Genomic DNA, 11,450 nt, shown 5'->3' with positions numbered 1-11,450 from the left:
TTTTGTGTATGTGTGATAGTTGAATGTGTTTTGTTATCATCGTATTTTGTTGTTTTCGTAGGGCGCCTTCCCGTTATTATATCACATTGTGTTGCACAGAGCACCACGTGATGTCATCAGTGAGAGTTTAAAATCAGCGACGGCAGAAGCCGTGGACTACGTGCATCCGGTGAGTAGAATTATGTATCATTAAAATTACGACATCAACACACAAAATACAACAACACAGCATCTATGCACAACATACCATACACCACTCTACATCAATTCTTACCTAACAACAACAACTTATTACATTTAAAACATAATTTAATCATCATCCACACTATAAATATGATATTTTATTGTATTTTACGATCAATGTTGATTGTTTATTGTTGAAATTTCCCGCACGGTGGTCGTGCAAATATCAAGTCATTGCGCCTTGAATGAGGAAGAGAAGCAGCTCACAACCAAAATAAAGGTGTTGAAAATTACTGAAAAATCAGTTTTACATAAAACAATCATGGTCATGTTTGGTCTTGTTTTGATCTGTATTGATCACTGATTATAGTAAATAAACTTTCAATAAGAAATTCGAAAAAAAATACATAAACTAAAAAAATATTTTTTAGGAGGTGGTGATTTTATACTTGTACAAAACATAGGGCGTCCATGTTGATTGAAATCCAAACAAATGAATGATTCTGAATCGCCCACGAACCAATAAAATTTGCTGAAAAACAGCTTTAAATAGAAAATTCACATTCATGTTTAGACTCGTTCGAGTTGTCAATGTGCACTGAATATAAATCTTACACTTTTATAGAAAAAATCGATAAAAAGTATAATGACCTAAAATATATTTTTTTAAAGAGATGATGTGTTGTATATTCTCTGTTTTCATATTCCTTGTTCATTGTGCAGGGCGTTCGTGATTGTATTCTACATTACATTGTGGCATTCGGCTACGCTGAGCAACTGAGAGAAGCACTCAGGATTTCTGCACGCAATGTAAATAGGCAAGACAGGGTACGTATAGGAAACAACACATTATTCATTGTAAACACTGAATGACAAATCGTCATTATGTAATTAATAAATTACTCATAAAATTATAACTAAATATTTAATATTAAATATAATTATGGTTGTAAAATACTGTTGTAAAATACTGTGTATTTATTACTTTTATTAATGTTCAATTGCTTTATTGTGTGGTTTTAACTGTTGAGTGAAAGCCAAGCAAATTAATGATTCTGAATCAAAATTTCTTGTTTGAAATAGGGCGTCCATGTTGGTTGTGATAGCCAAGCGAATGAATGTTTCTGAATCACTCATAATAAGTAAAAAGCGTGTTTATAATTTTGGAAAATCAGCTTTTTTCAGCCATTTTTGGACTTGATTTTGTTTCTATTAGTATTGTACACACAATATGATGATTACATTTTGCATTACATAGGCCTATTTCTACATATGTATGTAGGCCTAGGCTAGGCCGGGCTATGTAGTCCAGCCTAAGTATATGTTTACGCGAGACAAAGCATGAACAATTAAAAAGGCTGTACAGAAAACAGTTAAAAAAATACAGCAAGGTTTCAACCTGGCCACTTTTTTTACAAGCTTTAGTTAATTTATTAGGATTTGAATAAGAAGAAAGGCACTGTATGTTTACTACGGTATTTATTAGACTCTTGAAACCTACTACCTCTTTGACATAATTCAGGAACCACAAGTCTGAAATTTAGGGTAAACTTTTAATGTTAGTTTATATAATATTCCATTTTATAATATTTCCCTTTTATTGTACACTTGCCTATGACTTTCTGTTCATTTCTTCACTAAATTGCCTGGTCAACTAACAAGAAACAAGAAAAAAAAAACCATGCCTTCCGTATATTTATTCATGATAGTTCTAGTATGCAACATTATTAATACATATACAGCAGGTATGCTTTGTAATGCACCTCTATTAAATCGATATTGATTGAAGTGTACCATAGAATTAGCAATATTATTTTTCGTTCATTGATTGAATCTTAGATTTTTTTCATTGTCAAAAAGCAAAATACTAAAATAACAAGAATTAACAATTTTTCTTCTGAATAAACCTGTCTGTTTTGAATTCAAAATGTTATTATTGTTTAGCTTCATCATAGCTCTAATAATAGTTTAAAACATATTTTTATATAAAATATTTTTAAAGGTACTATTACAGAACATCATGTAAATTGGTCTGTCAATTGTCAAAATAGAATAATTTTCCTGGTCCATAGGCCACTGGAATGCCCCACGTGGGCCCTTCGCAGCCCCCGGGCCTCCAGCCTCATTTGCTTGCTTCGCTTGCAACCCGACCACTATTTCTTTGGCTACGGCCCTGTTTGTTTATTGAGTATTTCAGTACAGTAGAGAGTGATTACCTTACCATATAAACAATCAGTGTAGTTTTATATTATAATATACGAAGGTTAAACTATGCATACAAACACATTATACGAGCATAAATTTTATTATTTTAATTGTAATACAGTAGGCCCCTATGCATTATTGACCAAATAAACTTTATTAAAAATGAAGTTTGTTTTTTCATTATTATTATCATTACTGTTGTTACTGCCATTGTCATTTTTTTTTAAATTCTCTCCAATATATCAGTATTTTGGTATTATATGATTTATAAGTAAACGCATCTCTTAGTATTCGTGTTATCATCTATAGTAGTAGCATTATTATCAATGCATTTCTCCATGTAGCATAAATGCTGTGTGATAATGGCATTAAAAAAATTCATGTGTTGGCCACGTTTTGGCAAAATCTTTAAAAAAAAATGGGTAGTTCGGTAGGATTTTTTTTTTTTGACCGATAATGTGTTTATGCCTAAAAAGTAGAAAATATATTAAAAATACAACAAACACGATTTTAAAATCTATATTGAAGAGCAAAATAATCGCATAACACTGTCGCATCGCCTACCGTTGCAAGATAAGCTTATTCCACCCTTTTTAGCCCTTTTTATTAATAATAAAATAAAATGATGACCCTCAATTTTCGAACATTTTGGTTCGGTTGGCTTTAGCCAACACAATAACTTTCTTTATTTGGCCTAATTTCCTATGATGACAAATGCAGCAATAAAATAAATTGAATAGAATGGAATAATCATCATAAAGGACATTTTTAGTATAACATGATAAAAAATAAATTATTGTATTGAATGAAAATTGTAATGAAAAATGTATTTTATACGAAGTACAAGTTGGTTATATTTACCTAAATTTTAACTGTAATGTTTTAGATTGCATCATTTTTCTTGTTTACAGAGGTGTTGACTGTGTCTGGATTATTATTCACATTATGTTTTCAATTATTTGTATGGTTATGAGCTCTCACTGATTAACACTGTTTTCAATTGTGTTACAGGACGGCAATACTCCACTTCACAAGTTGTTACAAGCTGACCATTCATACCGAGATCACACAGATGCAACACGTTATTTATTAACGTATGGAGGAAATGCCAAGTTAAAAAATAGGGTAAAGTAGATAAATGACGAAGATTATTATTATTATTATTATTATTATTATTATTATTATTATTATTATTATTATTAGTATTATTATTAGGCCTATTATTATTAGGCCTATTATTATTATTATTATTATTATTAATATTTTGATAATAATGATGGTGATAAGGAGCATACTAAAATGATTGATGGCAACCATAATGTCGATATGGTAGTGGCAACTAATGATAATAGGATTTCGGCCTATACACTCAGGCAAAATGTTTATTCACGATCGTTGTAACAACCATTGATTTTCTTCAGCGTTTTATTGTTAACATGAATCTCTACAAGATGCAAATGTAGAATTAAAGATTAATTAAATTGATATGTAAATTTATTCAATTCAGTTGTTTGTTTTTTTTTGTGTAACATTTGTTGAAGCTTTAATGTAATTGTATTTCTTGATTAATATTAATTAATTTCATGAGGTATGATATGTGACTGTCGTTGCAGAATGGTCAAACTCCAGCTGACATGTATGTGCACAACACATTTAGGAAGTACGATTCTAGAAACAGAAAAGAACAGAAAAAAATGCTCATGCGTCTCTTACAAAGTGAGCTGTTCATACCAACATATTTCATATTTATTTGTGTTTGTTTTGTATAAATCATTTTGAAATTGATAGTATATTTTCGCATTGTGTATATTTAGTATAGAACAATATAAAGTAAATGACAGCAGCACTTTTGAGACTAACAATATATACTTTATTCTCTAGCTTTCGTCCACACAATGGACTTCATCAGGAGACTGTGAAGTCCATTGTGTGGACGAAAGCTAGAGAATAATTTTGCTGTCATTTACTTTATATTGTTCTATACCGTAACACGGCTTTACTGTATATTTAGTATGAAATTCATGAAACACCCAATGTACATTCATTTTTTATGTGTCATTTATGTGTATCATACAGTACTTAACGTTTAAACACAGTAAATAAGAAACCTAATCTTTAAGTGGTATTATTTACAGTATTTTGATTAGTGATCCAGGGGGCTGTTGGTTGCGCTTTGTGATGTTTTACAGCGTTTTTTATGCTTTATTCCCACAGAATGATAGCAATATCAATCAGTGTATCATTGAATATAATACTGTAAAACATTTATTCAATGATGAAAATAAAACTAATACTCTAGGCCTATATTTTTTTGTTCCCCATCGTAATTTATTCCTCCTCTTTTTGGAATAAATAAGTTTTAATCCTTTTTTTTTCTGTTTTGCAAGTTGCTTTTATCTGGGTTAAACTGCTGTCCGTAATCACAAATGGGTATGATCAACGTAATCGTTGCACCATTGATAAGAATATTGTTATGGGGAAAGAAATGCAACTATCACAATTAAAGCAATGAAAAAGGTGTATTCTACAGATGAACGAATAGGTTAAAGACCTTTCTAGTAAATAACGACATTGCAGGCCTCAATAATATTATCAATTTTTTTTTCATATCTAACAAGTTTCATGAGGTAATTCAATGTGTAAATCAGAAATATTTATACTTAAAGCGGGGAATGTTCCAATGGAAATCTTGGCGCGTGGGCACGAAGCAGTGGAAGCATTTAATGATGCTCTAGCTGAGGGAGAAGCAGAGGTTAATCAAGGAAGGACAGTTTTCATGGGCCTCGAGAGAGTCGGGAAGACGTCTACTATCAAGTCATTTTTAAGGAATACGTAAGCTAAATATATTCAGTGGTTGCTTTCGCTACGTTAGTTAACCAGTTGAAATATTTAAAGCCTTCAATGATGCTTTTTTAAGGAACCTGTAATTCAAATATTCTTTGTATTAAATTCAATAATCAAAAACTTAAATGAATGTATCATTCATTAATATCAATCCATTTCTACACATTTATTTATATATTAATTTATATATGTACTTTCTGTACAGTAATGTGTATCTATATTATGCTTTCTGTAGTAGCAATATCTTTAGATTAATAATTTCTTTTTGCTTTAGTTTTGATCCAAATGAGGGTATTACGGACGCAATTGCCAACACAACGGTGTTTTCCCAAGAAATGCATGATGAATTGAATTGGAAGGAAACATCACCTGATCAATGTAAGTAAACATTTTTGTAAAGTAAATTCTTCCCGAGCCATGTGGCTCATATGGACTGAGGATTGATACCCCGGCATCGAGGTTGGGATCCCAAATCATTTTTTGTACCTATCACAAGTCAATTCTCTGCACAGTTGAGATTTTGTAAATTAGTCAATAAATTATGCAGGCCACCATTCACCAACAGGTAAGTCTAAATACAAGTCTACATGAAAATTAATCATGTAGTAAATTATATATCATTTTAATATAATTTAGTAATAATATTTATTTACTCCCAACAGCTGGCACCAATAGCATGTATGAAGCAAAAATGGCGGATTCAATAGCGAAGAAAATATTTGAAAAGGCAAATGAGGAGAACATAGAAGTAACAGAACAAGTGAGATTTACACACTAACTATTTAGTGAAGTTTCATGTATATTTTTTTTTTTGTTAATTTAATGAATGTAATTGCAAGTACTTAATAGTTAGGATATTTCTTATTTCTTTTTGTTTATTTATTTCAAGGGCCTGTTATCACCAGCTAAACCAGAGACTAAATACAATAGGGGTAAGACATTCATGTTTGCTGTTTTCTAAGATTAATTTATACTTCATTTTTTATGCATCGTTTCACAGAGAGGGCTCCGCGAGGATAGGCTTACCGGCACTTCTTAAAAACAATACGCAGCATAGTACAATTATACATAGTGGCATATGGAATAAAAGCGTTTGCATAAAATAAAACCAAAACAACCTGGGACAGCGCATGAGGTCGCTATATCATGCGCTATATAGGGCCTACATCGACAATTATTATTAGAAAGGTCAAATATAACCTCCAGCAAGTAAAGAAATGTTCACACTGACTGGGAGACTTCATTATAAACATTCTGAAATTAACCACGAGTCAACCTTATGTGTATAGATTATCTATACAAAAGAAAACATTATTGTACTACACTTTGCTTTTAATATGCATTTTTAAAATTTTTATTCTGATATTTCAATAAGGGCAATCATCAATAAATACAGACGCCAGAACCCCGAAAATAGAACCAAATATTAAAGAAATGACAGAGACAAAATCGATGGAAGAGGTCCCAGAAAACATCGCAAGTAAAGTTCAGAATGTACTCAAGTTCACAAGAGATGCGACAAGTGACTTGAAAAAATCTGGCAACGATTTTATAATGAACATCTGGGACTTCGGAGGCCAACCGATTTATCACGTGATACAACGAGTAAGTTATTATAGTAAATAATAAATTAAACAAAATTATAGTTATTATTAAATTACAAACATTTTTTAGTTATTTCATTCAGTTTTCGATAATAAAAAGTAATTATGAATAATTTTCTTGTAGATTTTCATGGTATCTTTTGCCGTCGTTTGTGTGGTATTTAACCTAGAAGATGATCTTGACGCCCCCGCTAAAGTCAGGGATCCGACTACCGTAAGCATTACGTCTTAACATTTATCTCTTAGCAAGTTTCGACTCAGAATATATTATTTAGTATGATATTTTATTATTGATTTCAGGGTGAAATGTATCAACATCGAATGACATATCTTCAGTTTATTCTGTACTGGATTCGTTCAGTTTACACCAACAGTAGAGATTCAAAATTGGATGATGGGCAACTTTCACCGCCAGTACTAGTGATTGGTACGCACTTAGACAGCCTTGAAGGGAATGAAGAGGAAAAGAAAAGAAAGGTATGAAACAACTACGTCATGTACAAAGAAAACAATCCGACAGAAAGTAACAATTATCATAAAACATTAATAGGCCAAATATTGACACGAAAACATGTTTTTTTGTTAAAGGAAATTCATATTGTTAATTCTTTTCTGTTGCAACTTCTAATACCAAGTTGTATTGTCCTAAACTACATTATAGGCATACATATTATAATTACGATACAAAAATCCATTAAAGTAAATTAAGTAAGCATCGGCGGTAATGCATATTAAAATATTATTATTATTATTATTATTATTATTATTATATTATTATTACACCCCAAGTTATCCGAGGTTCAGGGGGTGAGCCCGGATGGAGTTGTCTAAACCCCTTGCGATTGATTGAGATCTCGATGTTGATCCCGTTGGGATTATAATGGGCCTAGATTCTAAGTCCTAAATTTGGGTACTTACTATTTATTGCCCTATCTGCACGCCATACAAAATTTAATATGCGTGTCATGCTCGATTTAGTTGTTGGTGCCGCTGCCTAGAATGAGAAAAAAAAACAATAATGGAAAAGGGACTGGCAAGTTTATTAAATCAGGCCGCTGGAGATCATGACTAGCGCAAAACCATGTCACATTTTTTAGTCGGAATCGATCTGATTGGATATATGATGTTTTACATTGTCATTGAATTTGCCTCCATTTTTTGCAACCGCATAATACAAGGATGGTGGTCCCTTCACAAAGAATAGCTGAGCAAAACCATATTAGGTCCTCTTGTTCTAGTTTTTCCAACAGTGTACTTCGTTCTTTCAACCTGCAAGTTATCCTTCATTATACAACTGAACAACGGCTTAACTATTGTCTTCTCTAAAACACAGTGTATTTATTATTGCTTATCCGTCCCACCTTAATATGTATGTCATTGTTTTTATTGTGACCCTCGGAAAACAAATTTCGTTTACTTTGTATATAACAATAAACTAAACTTGAACTTGATTGATTGGTTAGTTGATAAAAACATTTAAACTCAACAAAAATACAGAACAACTTACACAAACGTTAGAATTACAGAGATCAATACGTATTAATGTGTTATTTTTCTCGATATTGCTATTTATGCTTTTACTGCTGCTACTTATATATTTTTATGTAGGCCGAAGAAATATTCAATAAAATTCGGAAAGAATTGGAAGGAAAACCTTATGAAGCAATGGTGTTCCCTACTTTCTTTGCTATTGAGAACAGCTTACCGTTTGCCAGGAGCAACGCTTCTAACATCATGGACCAAATATTAAAGTTCGCAAAGAAGATGGTTAGAAAACTACCTTTAAAATGGTTGCTTATTCTACAGGAAATCCAGAAGTTGAAAGTAAAGCATATCTATCTACCAACCAAAAAGGTAGACATTTGATCATTTACAGAAAGAGTGGTTTGGTGCTGGGGTTGTGTTTCTGCTTCTTAACCTTGAGGTCGGCGGTTCAATCTCTCGCTGTGCATTTCGCTTGCGCCTACTGTGTTTGTCTCTGTCCACCCAGGCGTACAATTGGGTACCTGGTGGTAGGCTCCAACACAAAATGCGCTGATTACAGCTGCAACATTATGTGCTTGATACAATGACAGGGAGTGGAGGGAGGGGGTATTAATGTGAAGCGCCTAGGCCTTGTTTTGTTATTTCATTTCATTAAAACATTGAACTTATGCTAAACAAGAACAGAGACAGCAAGAAACAAGTATAAAAGAACAGACAGGAACACCCCAAAAGTGAACTTAATTACTGTCAAGTATTATCTTCCAGTGAAAATTTAATAAACTTGTCACTGACCTGTGAATATACCGTCTTTGTCAGTTTAAGTTCCGGTATCTCTTTTTACACTTGTTTTAAAATTATTAAACTTGTGGTTGTGTGTGTGTGTTTTTTAATCAGGTGATTGCTTTGGTTGAGCGGTGTGGGGTCAAACAAGATGCTCAAAGGGTGCTGCTTGAGTATTTACACGACCTTGGTGAGATTCTGTACTTTCCTGATGACAAAGCCTTGAGGGATATTGTTGTTCTAGATGTGATGAAATTAGTTGACATGTTTAAAACAATAATCACCGTTATTGATCCAAAGTTTATGGTAAGCTCAACTTTACACAATTTTACATTTATTTAGGTATTCCTTCTTTCAAAAGCGATATATTTTTGTAGACTATAAAAGCATAGCAGGATTCTGAGCTAAAATTATTATATTTCAGAAACCAAAGCACAGAGAAGCCTGGAGGAGATTGGACAAGGGGATCCTAGAGGAGCATCTGTTAAGACACCTATGGAAGGAGTTCAATTTTTCAGATGAAACGTTCGACTTCTTTGTATCTCTCATGCAGAAGTTTGGGCTGGTGTGTGAGAAAAAAATTACAATGGTATTTTTTTTCAATATATTCTGTTTTCTCTTTGTCCTAATAGGATATGCTTTATCTCATCAATTGATAAAAGCAAAATATAATCAGCATAGTGCAGACTTTAATTTTATTTAAAATGTTCTTTTTCTATTTTTGACAATTTTTGACGTACAGTGTTTCCTGTTTTTAAGGGTGGTGAACGTCTTTTCTACGTTCTTTCACGCTTGCAGCCTAAACGAATAGATGCCACACAAACTAAGGATTACGGGATTCGGGCAGTTTCTATCTTTCATGATTTTGATCGCTATCTACCTGATGATCTTTTCCAGCGGGGAGTAACTAAGTTCATTGAGAGATTCCAAGTAAAAGACGATGAGCCTACATTATCTTATGAGCACGTGGAGTTGAGTATCGATGAACTTCACCTCGTGGTTTTAAGCGTAGCCTCAATCAAGCATCGTCGTATGTTTAAGGTAATTAGTGCAATTTAAGATTATTTATCTCTGCTGCTTAACGGTACTTACATTAATTTGAATATAAATGACAACTTTATTCATAATGGTAAATTATGCATTGTTATATTCGAAATTTGGCATGTCTTATTTTTTTAACAATAAACTGCAATACCGGTAATTGATACTTTAATTTTAATTTTTTTTAAAGAATAAAATGTAATACAGGTAATTGATACATTAATCATAATTTAAATAATGTTAGTATTTGTTTTGTTATATATTCCTTGCAATTCTGTTGAATATACTTCTGTTCTTTGTACAAAGGCTTCTACATATTAATAATTGCAACCATCATTATCATTATCATCCATCATCGTTATTATTATCATCATTATCATCATCATCATCGTCGTCGTAATTTGTACCAATACCACCGCCATCATCATTATCATTTTAATAAGCAACACCATTATCATATATTATGTCTGACACATTATTGAAAATTGTTTAAGACGGAGGCTTATTTTCGTTTTGCAGACAACAATCATCAGACGAAATATTTTCAATGCCGCTCAGCTTACCCAGGAAGATGAACCATCGCCGAAAGTATGTAAGAAGGTACTGCCTTCAATGACTTGAAACACTTAAGAAATCGGTTTTTTTTAAATGTATTAATCATTTCATTAACATCAATAGATTTACGATCAGTTTTCTATTTGCTACAGGTGTTGACATTCCTCGAAAGAGAACTAAAGATATTTTGTGAGAGCGGTGCAAGGGGCGTGGAATTAACAAGGTACATTGCTTGCGATTGTGGGGACGCTCACATGCATACTGTGCACCTATTTGACATGGATGTGTTGCCATGTGGAAGCAATGGAATGGAAGTGACGCGCTACCGCAGACTATTTGAAGATGACGTGCAACAACAAGGTAAATTGTGCACATGTATAGCGGATATAACATTCGTGTCTATGCACTTTGCAGGACAACAGAAAAGAAGAAAACCAGAATAAATGGTTGAAGGAAGCGGTAGAAAAAAACTGCAAAACTATAGAAAAGTAAAATTGCTGACCTTGTCAGTTCTGAAAGGGGTGGGGGTGCGCCATAGGTAGTCCACATCCACTTCAGTCTCATGGTTGGAGCTGAGGTGAGCAAATTTTATGAATAGGCCCTCTAGACGCTCGGAAATAGCACTCTCAGAAGGTAAAAATACTTTTTTAAAGCAGTGTTTCTCAACAAAATTGTTGACTTTCTCCCCATGGGAGCTGCTCCCCTTTCCTTACAACCCTCTCTCTCCTCACGGGCGTTGCAAATGTCTAATCA

At 32.8% G+C, this 11,450-nt stretch overlaps 1 protein-coding gene across 1 annotated transcript; it reads left to right on the top strand.

Moving 5' to 3' along the window:
* Window positions 1-3,299: 3,299 nt before the first annotated feature.
* On the top strand, window positions 3,300-11,057 carry LOC117120338 (the record flags this gene model as incomplete). Its single annotated transcript, XM_033265366.1, has 15 exons — window positions 3,300-3,513; window positions 4,002-4,104; window positions 5,055-5,220; window positions 5,507-5,610; window positions 5,895-5,992; window positions 6,122-6,164; window positions 6,608-6,837; window positions 6,961-7,050; window positions 7,137-7,313; window positions 8,445-8,690; window positions 9,216-9,407; window positions 9,526-9,690; window positions 9,861-10,142; window positions 10,662-10,730; window positions 10,850-11,057. Coding segments are annotated over exons 2-15 (2,152 nt in total), but the record flags the coding sequence as incomplete, so codon positions are not given.
* Between the last annotated feature and the right edge of the window lie 393 nt (window positions 11,058-11,450).

The sequence above is a fragment of the Anneissia japonica genome, unplaced genomic scaffold (assembly GCF_011630105.1).
Source record: "Anneissia japonica isolate Jap-2015-1 unplaced genomic scaffold, ASM1163010v1 scaffold16010_len12027_cov116, whole genome shotgun sequence".
Taxonomy (NCBI): Eukaryota; Metazoa; Echinodermata; class Crinoidea; order Comatulida; family Comatulidae; genus Anneissia; species Anneissia japonica.
Note: the sequence above shows the minus strand (reverse complement) of the source record. Positions and strands in the feature narration are given on the sequence as shown.